The 17603-nt window shown below is 36.4% G+C and overlaps 2 protein-coding genes across 3 annotated transcripts; one reads left to right on the top strand and one right to left on the bottom strand.

Annotated features, from left to right (window-relative positions):
• Window positions 1-183: 183 nt before the first annotated feature.
• On the top strand, window positions 184-5413 carry LOC126769591 (elongation factor 1-gamma). Its single transcript, XM_050488455.1, has 10 exons — window positions 184-285; window positions 401-550; window positions 641-707; window positions 1035-1177; window positions 1784-1924; window positions 2004-2165; window positions 2613-2752; window positions 4014-4183; window positions 4270-4412; window positions 4498-5413. Exons 1-10 carry the CDS (start codon window positions 205-207, stop codon window positions 4633-4635), a joined length of 1335 nt encoding a protein of 444 aa, XP_050344412.1. The 5' UTR covers window positions 184-204; the 3' UTR covers window positions 4636-5413.
• A 3358-nt stretch (window positions 5414-8771) lies between these two features.
• On the bottom strand, window positions 8772-17290 carry LOC126769374 (microtubule-associated protein futsch). Of its 2 annotated transcripts, none has more exons than XM_050488099.1 (5): window positions 16899-17290; window positions 16143-16307; window positions 13299-16044; window positions 11483-11829; window positions 8772-11100 (listed from the first exon to the last, which is right to left on the bottom strand). In XM_050488099.1, the coding sequence occupies exons 2-5, from the start codon at window positions 16221-16223 to the stop codon at window positions 11086-11088; spliced, it is 3189 nt and encodes a 1062-aa protein (XP_050344056.1). In that variant the 5' UTR covers window positions 16224-16307; window positions 16899-17290; the 3' UTR covers window positions 8772-11085. The 2 variants fall into 2 exon arrangements, with proteins under 2 accessions (XP_050344056.1, XP_050344057.1); XM_050488100.1 differs by having other exon boundaries at window positions 16143-16276.
• Between the last annotated feature and the right edge of the window lie 313 nt (window positions 17291-17603).

The following is a 17603-nucleotide window of genomic DNA, read 5'->3' as shown; positions in this document are numbered from 1 at the left end:
ATATTTAAATATTATGTCAGTTTAATAATAGTTTTGTAGCAATAATTACGTTATCAATTAATCTTACGGGAGACAATCATTTTATATTCTTTTTGTAAATTAAAAATAACAATTACACTTAGAAAACATTAACTTTAAACTTAGTTCATGTTTTTATTTCTATTTGCTAACTAGTTTAAGTAATTTTTCGACGAACTGCAGTGAATGTCAATGTCAATCTCTTATACCCTCCCCCTCCCCCGTGATCTCTCTCTTTCCGAATACACCTCAACCATGGCGGCCGGGGTACGTGCTTTTAAATTTTAAATTATCTATGTGATCTAAAGTCATCCAGCGTTTTGCAATGAAAGACACTACCGTCAGTTTATGTTCTAATATGTTTTATATATATTTTTTCTAGGTACTTTATACTTATCCGGAAAATTTTCGTGCTTATAAGGCGTTGATCGCCGCACAGTACTCTGGAGCCGATGTAAAAGTAGCTCCTAACTTTGTGTTTGGCGAAACTAATAAGTCAGATGGGTTCTTGAAGAAGTTCCCGGCCGGGAAAGTGAGTGATGATTATTTAATTAGTGTAGTGTATGTGTTATCGGACCAGATGTTTTTGACGGTGACGTGTAATGATTGCAAATTATTTTAGGTACCAGCATACGAAAGCGCTGACGGGAAAGTTCTACTCACTGAAAGCAACGCAATTGCCTACTATGGTAAGTTATTATAATTTTTTAGATTATTTGATTACCTATAACCTTTTGGTAGCTATAAATTTAAATGTATAATTAATATTCAATACTTAATTATATTATGTATTTAAGTTAACTAAATTATTACAATACTGCTTTGAATGTCATGGTATTTTTGCAATAGTATTTTCCACACAGACTTAATTTTATTATTGAAAAAGTTATTCGTATTTTTATTGCACAAATTTTATCTTTTTTGTACATGCTTTTATAATTTAAAGTTAGATAACTACTTACTTTATGTAAATATTAACTTTTTCTAATTGTCCAATTGAATATTTTTCTTTTAAGTGGCAAATGCTAGTCTCCGTGGGTCAGATGTGGCCACACAGGCTGCTATCTACCAGTGGGCATCATGGGCTGACAGTGAGCTACTGCCTGCCTCCTGCGCCTGGGTCTTTCCTTACCTGGGCATTATGCAGTTCAACAAACAGGTTCAATCAGCATTTATTTACACCATCTTTAAATAATATTATCAAAGGCAGTGTTAGATAAGTGGTTACCTTATACAAAACATTTTTAAATATATATATTGTTTAATATTGCTGACAATGAAATACCGCCGCTACACAGAATTTTATTTGTTTAATGATTGCCAACCTCTTGTAATAACTAAACAAAAAACCAAACTGTTATTTGGGATTACCAAATTCGTATTTCATTCGATTTTGTAAGTATCTAAAATTGGATAAAAAGCTTTGTATCTCTCAACGGCATAGCCAAAAATTTTTTTTAAAACTGCTAGACAATAATTGCATTTTTACAATCATACATGTCATCTGTATTGCAATCAAGGTAACAAAATATTTTAAAACTCATTAAACAAACATTCATTGTTTCTCAAGAATAATACTATTTGGGATCGGATTTTTATTATATTGTAATTGAAATTCAAGAGTTTAATTTAATATAAGCTAATCCATTGATGTTATACCAATTTCAACTATATATAAACAATTTCAGTAACAATTCATTTTCGAAGTATTTATGCATTTATCTATGATATAATAACTTAGTAATGACATAGCTTCTGTTAACAGAATGTGGAGCGTGCAAAGACCGACCTGTTAGCCGCCTTGAAGGTGCTGGACGACCATCTGCTCACACGCACATTTTTGGTCACAGAACGTATCACCCTGGCTGACATCATTGTCTTCTCCACACTGATACATGCTTTCCAGGTATAACTTTAAATATTTGTTGATTCTAAAACACATAAATTAGAATGCATTTTTTGAATAAATTTCTGTTAAATTACAGAATGTGTTGGACCCCAGCTTACGTTCGTCACTAGTAAATGTACAGCGTTGGTTCTTGACACTGGCTAACCAACCGCAAGTGTCCTCTGTCACAGGAGCCATCACCTTGTGTGAAGCACCCCCCACCTATAATCCTAAAAAGTGTCTTGTTCAGTCCAAAAAGGTAACATTTTTCAAGATATAATGAAACTAAATGGCATGAATGTGGAGGTGAAATTAATATAATCTTTTTTTTATTAACTTATCCAACACTACAACATAAAATGCATGCAAATTGAAAGAAAAGGCTAGTTTAATTCAGTACCCTTTTTTTTAACGCTGGAAAAACGCATTACGCGTTTCCCCCACGGGAACAGTGGGGGGGGGTATATGGGACGCGCCGGTGTCCAAGGTGCCGAGTGCGCCCCGAACATTGGGATACCCACTAAAAACCAGCGGTACCCTTTCCGTCTTAACGAGGAGCGCCACGGGATCGCTTTCGCATGCTACCGTGGCAAATTCATTCAGTACCCTACCATCTACCCTAAAGTGCAAATGATAAATTAATAAATAAATTAAATTAAATACTTATATCAGATTCCAGAAATAAACATACAATTTATGTTTACAGGATGGTGATAAGAAGGAAAAGAAGGCTGAAAAGAAGGATCAGCCTAAAAAAAAGGAGGAGAAACCAGAGCCCACATTAGATGATGACATTGATGAGAAACCCAAGGAATCTAAGGATCCGTTTGACTCCATGCCCAAGGGGTAAGTTTTTGATAAATCAACAAATTACTTAAATTTAATTTAAATTTTATAATTGTAAAGTAAAAAAATAAAGTAACAGCCTTTGAATGTCCCACTGCTGGGCTAAGGCCTCCTCTCCTTCCTTGTGGTGAAGGCTTGGAGCTTATTGTTGGAATATCACCACATTGCTCCGATGTGTGTTGGTGGAATTACTGGTGGTAGGGCTTTGTGCAAGCTCGTCTGGGTAGGTACCACCCACTCATCAGATATTCTACCGCAAAACAGCAGTACTTGGTATTGTTGTGTTCCGGTTTGAGCCAGTGTAATTACAGGCACAAGAGACATAAAATCTTAGTTCCCAAGGTTGGTGGCGCATTGACTATAAGCGATGGTTGACATTTCTTACAATGCCAATGTCTAAGGGTGTTTGGTGATCACTTACCATCAGGTGGCCCATATGCTCGTCCACCTTCCTATTCTATAAAAAAAAAAAAAACATACAGGCTTCCTCACAATGTTTTCTTTCACTGTCACCTACAAAATGAAATATATACACAAATTAAGCAGATGAAATATTAGTGGTGCTTACCCGGGTTTGAACTCAGTATCATCTGTTAAGATTGACAAAATTATGAAATTAAAAATTATGAATTCTTTTAGAAATAAAAGTTATTATGGCATAAATATAAGAAGCTTCCTGTAAAAATCAATCATAGTAACTTTGGTGTCATGCCTAATAATATAGTATATATAATACAATCAGCATCACACAATGCCCACTCAGTATTAAAAATAAAATAACCCTTTCTAATTATAATAATCAGAATTCCATACAAATCTCAGTTAGTGCTTATTCAAATAAGTAACAAAACCCATTATTTTGTAATCGTTAAATAAATGTAATGTATATAACTTAATAAGTTTCACATTTTAACCAACTCCAAAAAAAGAACTAAGACTTTTTTAAATTCATGTGTATTTTTAAATATTTCAGTACACTAACAATTTTTATAAAATATATCACTTTATTATAACTGTGTAATTGTTGAAAAAATTTGAATGTACTGCTAACCAACTGATCAAAGTTATTTTACATAATTATAAGATGTGAATTTGTAAAATATCTTAGATCAGCTGTGAATGTTGAGTACCATTCAGGTATGAACAAAAATGTTAGGTTTTTTATAATATTTACAAGAAAACCTGTGGAATTTATGTATGTTTGAAATATTTTAAAAACATTTAACAAATAAATAAATTTTAATTTTCTCTTTGTTGATAGCACTTTCAACATGGATGATTTTAAGAGGTGCTACTCCAACGAGGATGAGGCAGTGTCTATCCCATACTTCTGGGAGAAGTTTGACCCTGAAAACTATTCTATCTGGTATGCAGAGTACAAGTACCCCGAAGAGCTCTCCAAAGTGTTCATGAGCTGCAACCTTATCACTGGTTAGTAATGAACGGATTCGAATATGTTTAACGACACAATTATGTTGTCATCTTCGAGTCGTGTCACCCGTGTGGTCTGCGCGCAGGCATGTTCCAGCGGCTGGACAAGATGCGCAAGCAGGCGTTCGCGTCGGTGTGCCTGTTCGGCGCCGACGACGACTCGAGCATCTCGGGCGTGTGGGTGTGGCGCGGCGCCGGCCTCGCCTTCCCGCTGTCGCCCGACTGGCAGGTGACGCCGCGTGTCAGAATACTGTCACCCCTATTTATTCTCACTGTATTTTACATTAAAAATTTGTTTTATTTCTAATATCTAGATTGACTATGAGTCATACGATTGGAAGAAGCTAGATCCCAGGAGCGAGGAGACCAAGAAACTGGTGCAAGATTACTTCTCGTGGTCTGGTACCGACTCCAAGGGTCGCAAGTTCAATCAGGGCAAGATCTTCAAGTGAGAGGCATATCGAGCTCCTATGCCGCCACTGACCTCAGTCCTCCCGTCTATAAAATATTTAAGAATAACTTTTTGATACTAAACTACAAAATGTTTCTATGATCACATAATTTATATATATAATAGGAATTTAAATAATATATATTATGTATAAGTTGTCTGAATGTCAGTGCTGGGCTCGGTTGTTTTGTTTCTAGTTCTCTACTCGAGTGCTAAGTCAAATTTATATGTAAAGTAAATGCATTTATATCTCTTATCAAAACAGCCATGATTATTTTTGCGTTTGTATGAAGAACTGTAACAAATACAAATTGGTTTTTTATTTAAGAAAGTTTTTTAATTCTAAATAATAATTGTGAAAATCATTGAGTATCGTATGTATCTCGATGACAAATGCCAAAGATGAACGGTCATTTTTGAGTGATATATACTATCAATCCTATTACAAATTCCTAACACATATTGAAGAGCCATAACAAAGCAAGCGCCTGGGGCGTTTTCTTTTCTAGCCCGAAGCACCAAAACATTCTCAATACTGAAACACTATGATTCTAAGCTGGATACCTAAGAAACTTTAAACAAAAATCATTGAAATCAAATAATTATCTACAACGTAGAAGTCTATATAAATACTTAGTTTTACATACTATTATACTGTACATTCCTTTTAGTTGCTTTTGAATACAGGCAAGGTACCATTCGTTTCATGAATGAAAATGAAATATATGTGAAAACATAACCTTCGTAGATTAAATATCAAAATACGAAGCGAAACTGAACTGTCATAGTTTGATTTTTTTTTCTTGGTAGAGGCCCAGCAACCCCTCTAAAAAATTACCAACGGAGATACTCCAATGGAGTAAAGATAACAAACCTTATATTTATATAGGTATTCCAAGCGATTTGCTAATAACTGTACAGTACAGTAACAGCCTGTTAATGTCCCACTGCTGGGCTAAGGCCTCCTCTCCCTTTTTGAGGAGAAGGTTTGGAGCTTATTCCACCACGCTGCTCCAATGCGGGTTGGTAGAATTCACATGTGGCAGAATTTCAATGAAATTAGACACATGCAGGTTTCCTCACGATGTTTTCCTTCACCGTTAAGCACGAGATGAATTATAAACACAAATTAAGCACATGAAAATTCAGTGGTGCTTGCCCGGGTTTGAACCCACGATCATCGGTTAAGATTCACGCGTTCTTACCACTAGGCCATCTCAGCTTTTTGCTAATAACTAATTTAATTTATTTATTTATTTATGGTCCACAAAACAGATTATAACTAAAGACACATTTAATATATAAGTAAACATTATAAGCAAGCTAAGTTATAACCCAACAACTATGTGAACACAGATTGTAGACGAAATATTTCACTTATAAAAATCAAATAACATCAGCACTTAAGAATACATTGTACACTTTACAAAAAACGTTTACAATAAATGAAAAGAAAAAATTATACAGAAAAATATGAACAAGTTATGACAATGAAAAATAAAATGAAATTATGAAATGTTGAAATGAATAAGAAAATAGATTTAATCACTATTATTAGTTGTTAATTGAAAATATTGAAACCAATTGTTTTCTAAATAGATTTAGGTTATTGTTGAAAATGTCAAAACCATCATTCGCGTCTTTTTCGAGAAAAATTTTGTTATATGCGCGACACATACGACCGATAGGATTATGATATGATATGTTGTTATTGTATGCGTCCAGGGTAAATATTCTAGGGTGTCGGTATTTAAAGTTAGTGTTTATGTTGATGGATCTTAAAAGCAAGGGTGAATCAATAACACCGTGTATTATTTTATGCAAATATACTAAGTTATTGCAGTCACGACGCATTTCTAGTGTTTGCAATTTAAAATGACTAAGCCTGTCATTGTAGCATTCGAGTTTACGTCCGTACTGATAGCGAAAACTGAGCAATCGTAAAAACCTTTTCTGTACGGCTTCTACCTTTTCACAGTGAGTGGCATAGTTAGGTGACCATATAACCAAATTATATTCTAAAATACTGCGAACTATGGAACAGTAAAGATGTATAGTAGTTTTAGGCCTTTTAAAACTTTTAGTGCACCTGCTTATGAATCCACACAATCTGTTACTCTTGTTAATTATGTACTCGTAATGATCCCTAAAAGAGAGTTTTTCGTCAAATATTACTCCTAGGTCTTTTGCGGTGGATTTGCGTGAAAGTATGTTTTCGTTTATAGTGTAATCAAAAAGTACTTTTTTCGATCTTTTCAGTGTAAAACTTATTACAAAGCACTTTTCTATATTTAGCGTCATATGATTATTAGTGCACCATCTGGAAAGAGTATCTAAGTCCTTTTGAAGAGATATAGCATCATTGACGTTATTAATCGAAGAATACATTTTAAGATCATCGGCGTATAGTAAAAATTGATACGACAACTCTTTAGCTAGGTCATTAATAAATATTATGAAAAATAAAGGTCCAAGGTTCGACCCCTGTGGTACCCCAGATGTAATTGTTGCGTGGGAGGAAGTGTACCCTTTGATTGCAACTAATTGTGTTCTCCTGTCTAGGTATGATTCTACCCATCTTAATAAGGAGCCATGGATTCCGTATGCTTTTAGTTTGCGACAGAGCAAAATGTGGTTTACCTTGTCAAACGCTTTTGAGAAGTCAGTATATATCGAGTCCGTTTGTCCACATTTCGCAAAAGTGTTGCAAATATAGTTCTTATATTCTACCAAATTTGATGTAGTGGAACGATTTTTTACAAAGCCATGCTGTTTGTTGCATAGTGCCGGATATACGTGATGATAAATTTTATCGTATACGATAGATTCTAAGATTTTGGAGAAACATGACAAAATACTGATAGGACGGTAATTTTCGCAATGTGAACGGTCTCCAGATTTATAAATTGGTATAATATAGGCAGTTTTCCAGTATTTAGGGAAGATACCATTGTTCAGGGACATGTTGAACAGAATAGACAGTGGAGTGCTAAGTTCTTGAGCACATAATTTTATGAAAGAAGGTGGAATCCCGTCAGGGCCTGCACCCTTATTTTGATCTAGATTCCTAATTTTTTTGCATATTTCATTTTTAGAGATAGAAAAGTTACTTAGTGCATTATTATTGTAATCGACCGCATGAAAATTATGTGAGCCTTTTAGATTGGAGGAACTAAATACTGAACTAAAATAATTTGAAAATAATTCGCAAGCGTCCTGGGCGTTTTTGGAAGTTTTATTCGCATATTTAACAACTTCCGGTATTGAGTTAATTTTAGAGCCTTTTTTATCATTTATGAATCGGTAGAAAATTTTTGAATTACTGTGTATTGAGTCTTCCACCGAACACACGAAATCGTTATAGCATTTGTCTATAAGGTTCTTACTCCTTTTACGTAGCAAAGAAAAAGTGTCATAGTCTCGCGGATTATTAAATTTTTTAAACTTTTTATGATATTTATGCTTTTCAGACAACGCTTAAGTCCATGGCTGAACCAAACTGGGTAACGAAACGATTCGTCTCGTACCAGAGGTGTGTTTTCCTTGATTACTTTGTTTAAGATCTTGTAGAATTCTTCTACATTGGTGTCCATATCTTCAAATGACAGAGTTTTAGTCCAATTAATGGTTTCCAATACCGATCGAACATTTTGGTAATTACATTTAAAGTAATTAAGTTTCATGCGCTTATTTTGTTTAATTGTACCCTGTGATTTAAGATTAAAACTAATGGTAATAGGTGGATGATGTTTATCAATACGACTTAAAGTTGAGTCTACCGCGCTGTTAACTTTGATTATCGACAGATTCGATAAGACGAGATCTAAAAGTCTATCATTATGATTTCGAATACAATTAAATTGACTGAGATTGCAAAAGTTCATCATATCTAGTAATAAACGTGACTTGTGATCTTGACAAGAGCTAGGTATAAGATCATTAGATGTGGGCGTATTGTGCCATGTTAAGTTCGGTTTATTAAAATCTCCAATAATTAAGAAATTGTTTTAATATTAAGCACGAACAAATTTTGATTGATATTTTATCTTTATTTGTAAGTTAAAAATGTTCTGATAACAATTTCGCCGACATTCAAAAGGTATAGGTAAATTTGCAATAAAAATACAAAACTCGAAAGCAAAATTTAATATTTCAGACTTTTGACTAAATTGTAGAAGTATTTTAACATTGGTACATACATTCTCACTTATTATTGCAAGAAAATAACTATCAAGAATATGCTGAAGAAAACGAAGGCGAGCGAAACGGACCAGCACTGGGTGACTAGCTAGAAAATGATTATTTAAATAATCTATTGCTCTTATTCATAATATACAAAAGCCAATTTTATAACTGCACAGACACGCGCAGGTTAAATTGCTTGGTCGCACAGTTCTGGCTGTAGCTTATACAGCTTCGAGACAAGGATGGATTGGAATATGAACATGTTAATTGAATAATTAGTTACATTCGGCAAATATATTTTTCTAAAAAGCATTAACTTTTAATTAAACATAATTTGTAATATTGCTATTTGTGAAATTTTCAAAATGCGATTTATTAATTTATCTATCATTTTAAAAGTAACCAATTTAACAAAGTATTAACATTTTAAAATGGTCAACAATAATAACTCGAAAAACGACTAAAACATTTGGTAGAATCATAAACAAACGCCTTACCATTAACGTTCTAAAACTTTGTTATCGTTTCCCATATTGTCACAAATGACACAATTTTTAAAACATTCGGAACATTAATAGATAGGTATTTGAAGTTTTGTTTATGAATCGTATGAGACTTTTTGTACATGATATGTACAAACGATGTTTAGTTCCACTGCTCCGTAATCGGGTTGAAACATTTAACAAAATTTAAAACTTTGACCCATGATATGTGAGAATACCATGACGAAGTTATAAATGCAGCTTGTACTGATATCTCTTTTCTTAATAGTATAAATACTTTGATAGTAAAGGTTTTATAACACTATTTAATTCGTTTCGCTCCAATAACTACAAAATGCACATTCATGTGACAAATTTTGTATTTGTAAATAAATGTTTATTCTTATTTTTACAATCGAAATTCAGCAACTGGTATATATTTTAGAATTTTTTTGTACAGATAGGTTTGAATAAGATATTGTATTAAGTCGATAACGATGTAGGTACTCATAGCGCTACATTAATTAGTCGAAGCAAAATAAAATTACAACAAAATATCTAATGAATATGTCTTGTAAATGGCAAAACTGCGTCACCAAACACATCCTTGTATCAGTAGGTTATCCCTATTAAAAATAGCCCATTCCTTCAATTAGACATACATATAATGTTATATATATTTCATCTCAGTACAACAGATATACGATACAAAAACGATCAAAAGTTTTAGTTTTGTTTTTAAAACCGTCCTTGTGATGTCCCCGTAGAGATAAAAACCTAAAGAAACAAATATTGTAACAATTTAGGTACCTATCTAAATTGTAACTCGAGTTATAGCGTTCCAAACTTAAAAATAAAAGGTTACTGTTTCGTAACTAAAATCAATTGATTTAGTTATTGCCGTGGAGTTTTTTTTTATTTATAGCGAAGCGAACGACTGAATATTTCATTGTCTTTGCCGTCTTAAATCTTACAAATACGACGACTAGACACAAATAGAGACAAAATAATGATTTATGTAAGAACTTCATTGGCTGTGGAATTCAAAATAGTTTAGTTATTTTTCTCTACGACGATATTACCTATTAATCGTACTTTAGAATTTAAAAAAAAATCTTGCTTTCTGTACAATATCTGATAAAGAGAACTGCACATATGTCATGTATATAAATATAAGCTGAAATAATAACAGCGGTAATCAGTGCACTGCTAATTGAGCAAATATTTTTGTTAAATTATTCAACCACATATTTTCGTCCAAACGTCGTTCCAACATACCTATATACACATAGTACCTACAATACCTTATTATTCAGAACAATCAATACTTTATTAATGCTAGATAGTGAAATTTGTAAATTATAATCGATTATCTAAATATAGATGTTTGAGACGAGCAATACTTTCACAACGAATATTATTAATTTAAAGTTTGAATAAGGATGCGGTTGGTCGCCACCGGTCACACTCAGCTAGTATTTAAAGCAGCTTCGCTATATCACTGTCCGTAAATCTTATTTACGTGCTATAATACAGTCGGCACATACGATCGCATAACGAAATAATAAACACGAACAATTTAATATAAACATCGAAAAATGCAAGGTCAACGATGGATAGTGGGAGTTACAAACGACACTATACATTTATATACTTAAAGGGTAAATTTACATCTCAAAATTGATAACATGTCGCATCAAGTTAATAGAGAATAATATATCTTATAAAAGTTAAACTCGTAGAGACACAAGTTGGTTACGGTGAGCGCAAGCGACGGCCGCCGGTCATTGAGGCAGCGTCTGAAACAATACCACAATACAATCTGCGTGTGAAACAACACGTCAAGATATATAAAATAATTATTATTACTATATTTAATAATATAACCGACGTGCCGAGATATTAACAGAAAAACCCAATAACTTTATATTTGACTCTAGAACCTCGTACAATAAAATATAAAAATTCAATACCAATTATATTAGCGCTGTGTGTTTCAAACACATTCGATAAAACAAAGAAGCAGAACTCGCCTGATTATAACATTTAACTTAGTATGTAAAGTCGGAAATACTGCAAGTAGCTTATGATAAACAGTGTAAGTGATGACAATTTTAATTTATCTTTTATATATATTCCTAAGAATCGAGCAGTGATTGTGTAACGCTAACACATAAGTACCGTATCTGCAAGGTTGTGTTGCAAGTCCAGGTCGGCGGTGAAGGGCGCGATATGCACATTGACCTGCACGTGGCCGCCGTCCTCCTCGAACTCCAGCGACGAGGAGCTGACGGTCATGTGCCGGGAATCGTCCTGCAGCAGTGGCAGCTCGTCGTCGGGTGGCGCGTCTACCGCGTGTCCATGCGCGTGGCACTCGCAGCGACACCGCTCGGGCGGCACGTAACTGAATACCACAGAGTCGCGAGCGGTCGCTGGTAACGTCTGAATGCGCTTCGGCTGCTTCCGTCGCTCCGGTACCTCGGAGAAGTCAATCCAGTCTGATTTGCCTCGCGCCTCCATGCCGGTTGCTATTTAACATCAATTATATATTTACAGTTAAATTGAGATTTATTTTAAGAATCCCTTAATTTTAAATGCAGTGATCTCAATCGTTCTATGTTCGGAAAGGCTTTTTCATAGTCATTAGGTATAGCTTCATAGTTAATGAAGAGATTGTAAAAAGAGACGTACTTTTTGGGCACGATGTTTTTGACTTAAAAGGTTAAGAAATTAAAAACTAAAATTTTAATGTAATTTTTTAGAAGTGTGAGTCTGTTATAAGCTTTAAGACATTGACCATTTATGTTTTGTATTGTAAATATTCGAATGGGTTTTCTATTTCCGCGAGTTATCAATTTATCATTTCCCAACAATTGTGTCTTTTCCTCAATCCTTGCAGTTTCCTTATGTATCGTATACTTCTCTTATTAAATTTTTAGTAAGTACATATTTATATTTATTTTATTTGTAATATGTATGTACTTCTTTACATCACATAGTCATCACTCCTTGATACCTAGGCTAAGCAAGTATGATTATTAATTTATTTAGTGACAATTTATGAAAAGTCGAAAATAAAATTATTACTATACTTAACAGTCACATGGAATGAAGCAGTAATTTTTATTAAAGTTATTTTATTTCTGATATCTTTTACGTTATTTTTTTTGTTTTTATATTAATTTGTATACAATAGGTTAATTTTCAAAATTATTTAGCCGGTATTTATCGAGCCGGTTGACTCGTCAAATATTAGTAGTTGGTTGATGTTTGCCTTTCACGTCGAAAGTTGTGGGTTCGATTCCCACCCAGGACAGACATTTGTGTGCATGAACATGTCCGTTTGTCCTGAGTCTGGGTGTAATTATCTATATAAGTATGTATTTACAAATTGTCCTAGGATATTATTATTTTAAAAGCAAAGTTATTGTGCGTTAACCTAAACTTGCATGCTGTAACTCTACCTGTAAGCGAAGTTATGTGCAACCGAAGCTTTGGAATGTTTAGAAATACATATAATTTTGTAGGTGGCTCTAAAATAAACAAATAAATAAATTAGTAGAAAATGGTTTACATGTTAGTGAAGATTCTCGTTGACTCCCTAGCACTTTATTGTTTACCTGTCATCAACTTATTAAAAAATCAATAAATGTAAATATAAGTTTTAAATTTTTTGATTGTTCCTCAAGTAAACCAATATGAAGCTGCAGGAAACAAAGAAATATCCAATATTATTTATCAATAAATGGATAACTAACATAGCGGTTCCCATGACAAATTGCAATGTCTAGTGCGTGTTACTTCTCAGTCATCTTACGTTTTATGTATGTAATTTATGTGACAAAATCACGATTAATATTGATATGATGCTAAAATATTAATAAAATATTGTTGTACTTAAATAATATATGACTGTACGAGCTACATTTTAGAAAATAAATTCATACAATTTGCTTACAAATACATTAAACAAAGCAATGGAAAACACGTAGCTTACCATAACCACCACTTAGAGAACGAGCTCGTGCGTTGCGCGGTGGAGGAGGTGGAGCCGCAGCAGAAGCGGTGGAAGCAGCACGTGCACGCCGTGGTAATCTGATGTGTAACCTCTCGCCGCTAAGTTCCGCTGCGTTGCTACTGGGCGTAGGTACCGACGGGGGAGTTAAGGCGCCCAATGCTCCTCCGGCACTTCGGGCTGCCCGTGGTCGCTGTACTCCAGCCACATGAATGTCACTGCGGTCGCGTATTGGGATCATCGGCAATGCTAGCGATCGTTCCAAAGGAAGCGTTGTTGGTACGTATGGCAACTCTTCAAATGATTCTTGTACTACAAGACCTCGATGCTCCGCTTCGCTCCCTCCATGAGTCGTCGCTACCTCGGAACTCGCTTCTGACTCTGAAGAGTCACGACCAGGGTCTGGAGGTGGACTTGTGTTCAATTGTCGGATCGTTTGTTCTTCTCCTATTTCACCGACCATTTCTTCGCTTGTTGGCAAAACCTCATTTACTTCAACCTCAATATTTTTTAAGGTCGATGTTGGATGTGACAATTCGTTCGATGTGACTTCTTCAGGGAAACTTGGAATCGATTCTGATATTTCGCTAGTAATACTCGGTGTTTTCGTTATACTAAACTGAGTGCTGAAAACCTGTTCTTTGCTTCCCACATGTGTCGTGAATATTATCCGTTCTTTTCTTTTAGGACGATCTGCGACATTTGCAACTGCTGCAACATCTTCAGATACCATTGCCTCCGTACATCCTGCATCAGAACTTTGTTCTGAAGCATTGGTGATACTTTTTTTGGGAATGAATTCTATTTCTGGTTTCCTTGCAATATGTTCAGCATCTGAAGTAGATTCTACATTTGTAGTTAATTCAGAAGAAACGGTCTTTTCAGTCGGAGAGTGTAAAGGAATAATAATGCTCCCATCGGGTAGTACAGTTCTTTGAGTCCGTTTTGGAATGGATATGGGAGCAACGGAAGGAATAACTGCAGTTCGTTCGAGTGGAGCCCGCGGTTGCGGTGCTGATGCAGGGCGTGAAATCTCACGGGAAGAAACTTTTTCGTTTATATTTTCTTTCGAATTAAGTTCATCAGGTGGCGTATGTAAGGGAATATGAATAATTCCATCTTTTGAATCCTCGTAATACTTAAGTTTTTCTCCTCTTTGTTTGTCTACAGTTGGTTGTGGGAACTGTCGTTGTTGTTGGACGACTGGAGACGCATCGCGAGAACCTGGTGAAGGAGAAGCACCACTTCGCCGTGGTGTTTTAAACAATGATAGTACTGAGCCTTTTATTTTCCCTGTTGAAGTGGGAGTTGCAGAACGATCACGGCTTTTGCTACGAGATCGTCCTTCATTAAGGCTCTTTTTACGACGCAATGCATCAGATGGTGAGTCTGGTGATGCGATAGTTTCACGTGACTTAAAAAGGGAACAGAAAGATGATTTTCTCGACACTGGTCCGCCACAAGGGGAAGGTGTTCGACTATCTCGCTGTCGCCTCAAGGTTTGTGGACTTGTTGGCTCATTGGGACGCGCAGGTCGATCGTTTAGTTCTAGCGTTATCGGTTTTCGTGCAGGTTCTCCACTTATCAAAGTTCTTTCACTTTCATCATCTTCGTCATCTTCATATTCATCGTCAGGCTTAAGTTTTATTCTTATTATGTCTTTCGAACGATTACCACGTCTATGTACTTCGGGCTGAACTGGTTCACGGCGGTCTCTGGATCTTGCACGGCGCTCTTCAACTTTTGCACGGTTTCTTGTTTCTTTTAATCGCTTTTCATCATCTAATGATGTAGTAGATGGTGCTAGGCCTGGAGCGGGTGCACTGTTAGATGCATTTGGAGAAGTAAGGCGAGATGCACTAGCCGGTCGCGTATTCTCAACAGTTACTTCTGTCCGCACCTCGCGACGGTCACGCGCGTCGACTGGTGGGATTGAAGCAGGTTGAATGGGCGTTGACTGAGGATCAGAAATTGAAGGTGCTGTTTCATTCGTCATTTTAGCAATTTCAAGGAGCCTTTCTTCAACAGCAGCTGTGCATATTTCGGGATCAGTCTCTATCGGCTTTGGGCCACAAAAAGATGTTTCAAGTAGCATTTTGTGCGGTGAAGGAGAACGAGAAGTACCCGACACTACGGAAAGCCTCGATATCCGGCTAGCGTGACTAAATCCTGAGAGTGCTGAATGCGCGGAGCACTGGGATCCAACACTAGAGAGTCGGCTAGTTCGGCCTGATACAGCGAGAAGTGCCACCTCAGAACTCTGACTATCCTTACGTGAGTGACGACGAGAAGGTGGTGCTGCAGATTGTGCACGCGTGTCTATACCACCAGGTGCACCTTCTAAAAATGCAAGTTCTTCAGTAGATGAACGAAGGTCTGCCGCTCCGTCTTCTCGAAAGCCAAGTTCGAGTCGAGCGCGTGTGTCTTCACTGTTACCTCCACCCGCAAATAGCGCCAGTTCAGGTGAGCTATCACGCGAATCCTGGTGACTAGAACTAGATGCACGAGATATGTCAATGCGAGGGGCGGCTGGCGTTTGTAGACCAGAAGTCGTTGGCACCGTCGTCGTTGTATGAACAGCGGGAGAAGAGTGTGACCTTGCGCGTTGTTCTGGCGGTGCGAGACTGTCGACACCGCCTGATGTCGACACAATGACACTCGACGTTGAACTCACTGGATCTTCACGAATCTCAGGTAAACGAAAAGCTTGTTTATTCTCCGGACTTGACTGCAAAATTAAATGATAAACGTTAATAGTCTGATACTGAAACCACATTTAAATTGGTGTCTATGTCAAAGGTCAAATTGATATTGATAGATACTTACTTCTTCCGACACGTCGTGATCAAAGGAGGCAATAGGCGCGGGCCCGCGGCGCGGCCGGCGCTCGGCGCCGCTTGTCGCCATGCGCCCGCCGCCGCCGCCGCCGCGACGCTCTGTTCACACTCGCTAACCACGAGCTGTTCTCCAAACTTTTCACATTTGCGAGAACTAAAGAGCAAAAAAATTATCATCAAAACCAGCCAAATATATTGTTGCACATGACCTTACGTATCTCTTTATATTTAAGATGTACTCGACACACAACGTATCGAATAATTACATTTAAATTGGTATTATTTATGGACCAATCATGTTTTCAAGAATATTTATTGAAATAAAAAATATGTGTTACAATGGAAACTTATAGTGGCTCATGTTGAGGAAAGCTTATAATCTTTATATGTAGATATCAGTAAGTAAATTAATATAATATTAATATAGGTATTAGTGTCACTGAGGTTCGGGAACATAAAAGATTTGGAGTGTTAGAACAAAATTAAATGTACGGAAATATATTACTCTATCCATAAATATTAGCAACACATGAGAAAACAATGCATAGTGTAATTTTTTACGTGAACGACTGTCACATGGAAGCAACACGGAGTGAGTTTCTCTAGATAATTGCAATGACTGTGTACAGTAGGTTAATAGGTCATTAAGTTCACGACAATCTCTTATCTACATACTCGGGGTTCAATGACATTAAAAACATTTTACGTTCGGTAACTGTGAGCCGACACATAACGTCATACGTACTGAAACTTAGGAAATTTGACAGCTCTGTCCACTGGTCATTAATCCCAATCGATTTACATCACTTCATCGCAGGCGGCGATATTCTCGTCCAGTTCCGATATTTATATCAAGTGTATCGACATAAAAATCGTGTACAAGATGAAGGTGAGTGATTCCAGGAGTACGTATCGAGTGGTCTTGTCGATTGTGGCCGAGTGGTGCGTGTCACGACACGGCGCAGCTGGCCAGAGCCACTCGTGCGGGCTCTCGGGCAGGCGAGCCGACACGGGCTGTGCGGCGCGGTGCGCGTCACGCTGCTGCTCGCGGAGGGTGTCGGCGCGAGCTGGCGCTCCGGATGTCTCCCTCCACCTCCGCCATCGAGCGCTGCGGGGCGCGTGCGCGTACCTAGCGCAAGCGCCCCTACCAAGTCAAACCCTACCCAATCAAAGTCTCCCGTCATCTAATGCGATGTCGCCGGTCAGGGCTGCCATGCTCACATTTATTAGCTAAATATAGTGTAACCTCCGCATCGAAATCGATATCGACATTTTGGACGTGTCACTGATTAAATTTTAGTGACATTTATAGTTATGGTCACACAGTAACCAATAATTCAAATAACTTATTGACCTTTTAAGAATTAACTTACAAAAATATATTAACGTAATATATATATAACTTTCTTAAAATGATTAAAAGATCTATTCAAACAGTTAAACTTTATTT

The sequence above is a fragment of the Nymphalis io genome, chromosome 7, assembly GCF_905147045.1.
Source record: "Nymphalis io chromosome 7, ilAglIoxx1.1, whole genome shotgun sequence".
In the NCBI taxonomy this organism is placed as follows: domain Eukaryota; kingdom Metazoa; phylum Arthropoda; class Insecta; order Lepidoptera; family Nymphalidae; genus Nymphalis; species Nymphalis io.
This window is presented reverse-complemented; position numbering and strand designations above follow the sequence as displayed.

What these genes read in the sequence shown, in the direction of transcription:
- LOC126769591 (XM_050488455.1), top strand. Translation starts at nt 205, where the DNA reads ATGTCAATGTCAATCTCTTATACCCTCCCCCTCCCCCGTGATCTCTCT. An exon ending in CACTGATACATGCTTTCCAG is followed by an intron (nt 1,925 to 2,003) that starts GTATAACTTTAA and finishes GTTAAATTACAG; the next exon opens with AATGTGTTGGACCCCAGCTT. An exon ending in TTTGACTCCATGCCCAAGGG is followed by an intron (nt 2,753 to 4,013) that starts GTAAGTTTTTGA and finishes CTTTGTTGATAG; the next exon opens with CACTTTCAACATGGATGATT.
- LOC126769374 (XM_050488099.1), bottom strand. Translation starts at nt 16,223, where the DNA reads ATGGCGACAAGCGGCGCCGAGCGCCGGCCGCGCCGCGGGCCCGCGCCT. An exon ending in ATCACGACGTGTCGGAAGAA is followed by an intron (nt 16,045 to 16,142) that starts GTAAGTATCTAT and finishes TTAATTTTGCAG; the next exon opens with TCAAGTCCGGAGAATAAACA. An exon ending in TTCTCTAAGTGGTGGTTATG is followed by an intron (nt 11,830 to 13,298) that starts GTAAGCTACGTG and finishes GATGTTAAATAG; the next exon opens with CAACCGGCATGGAGGCGCGA.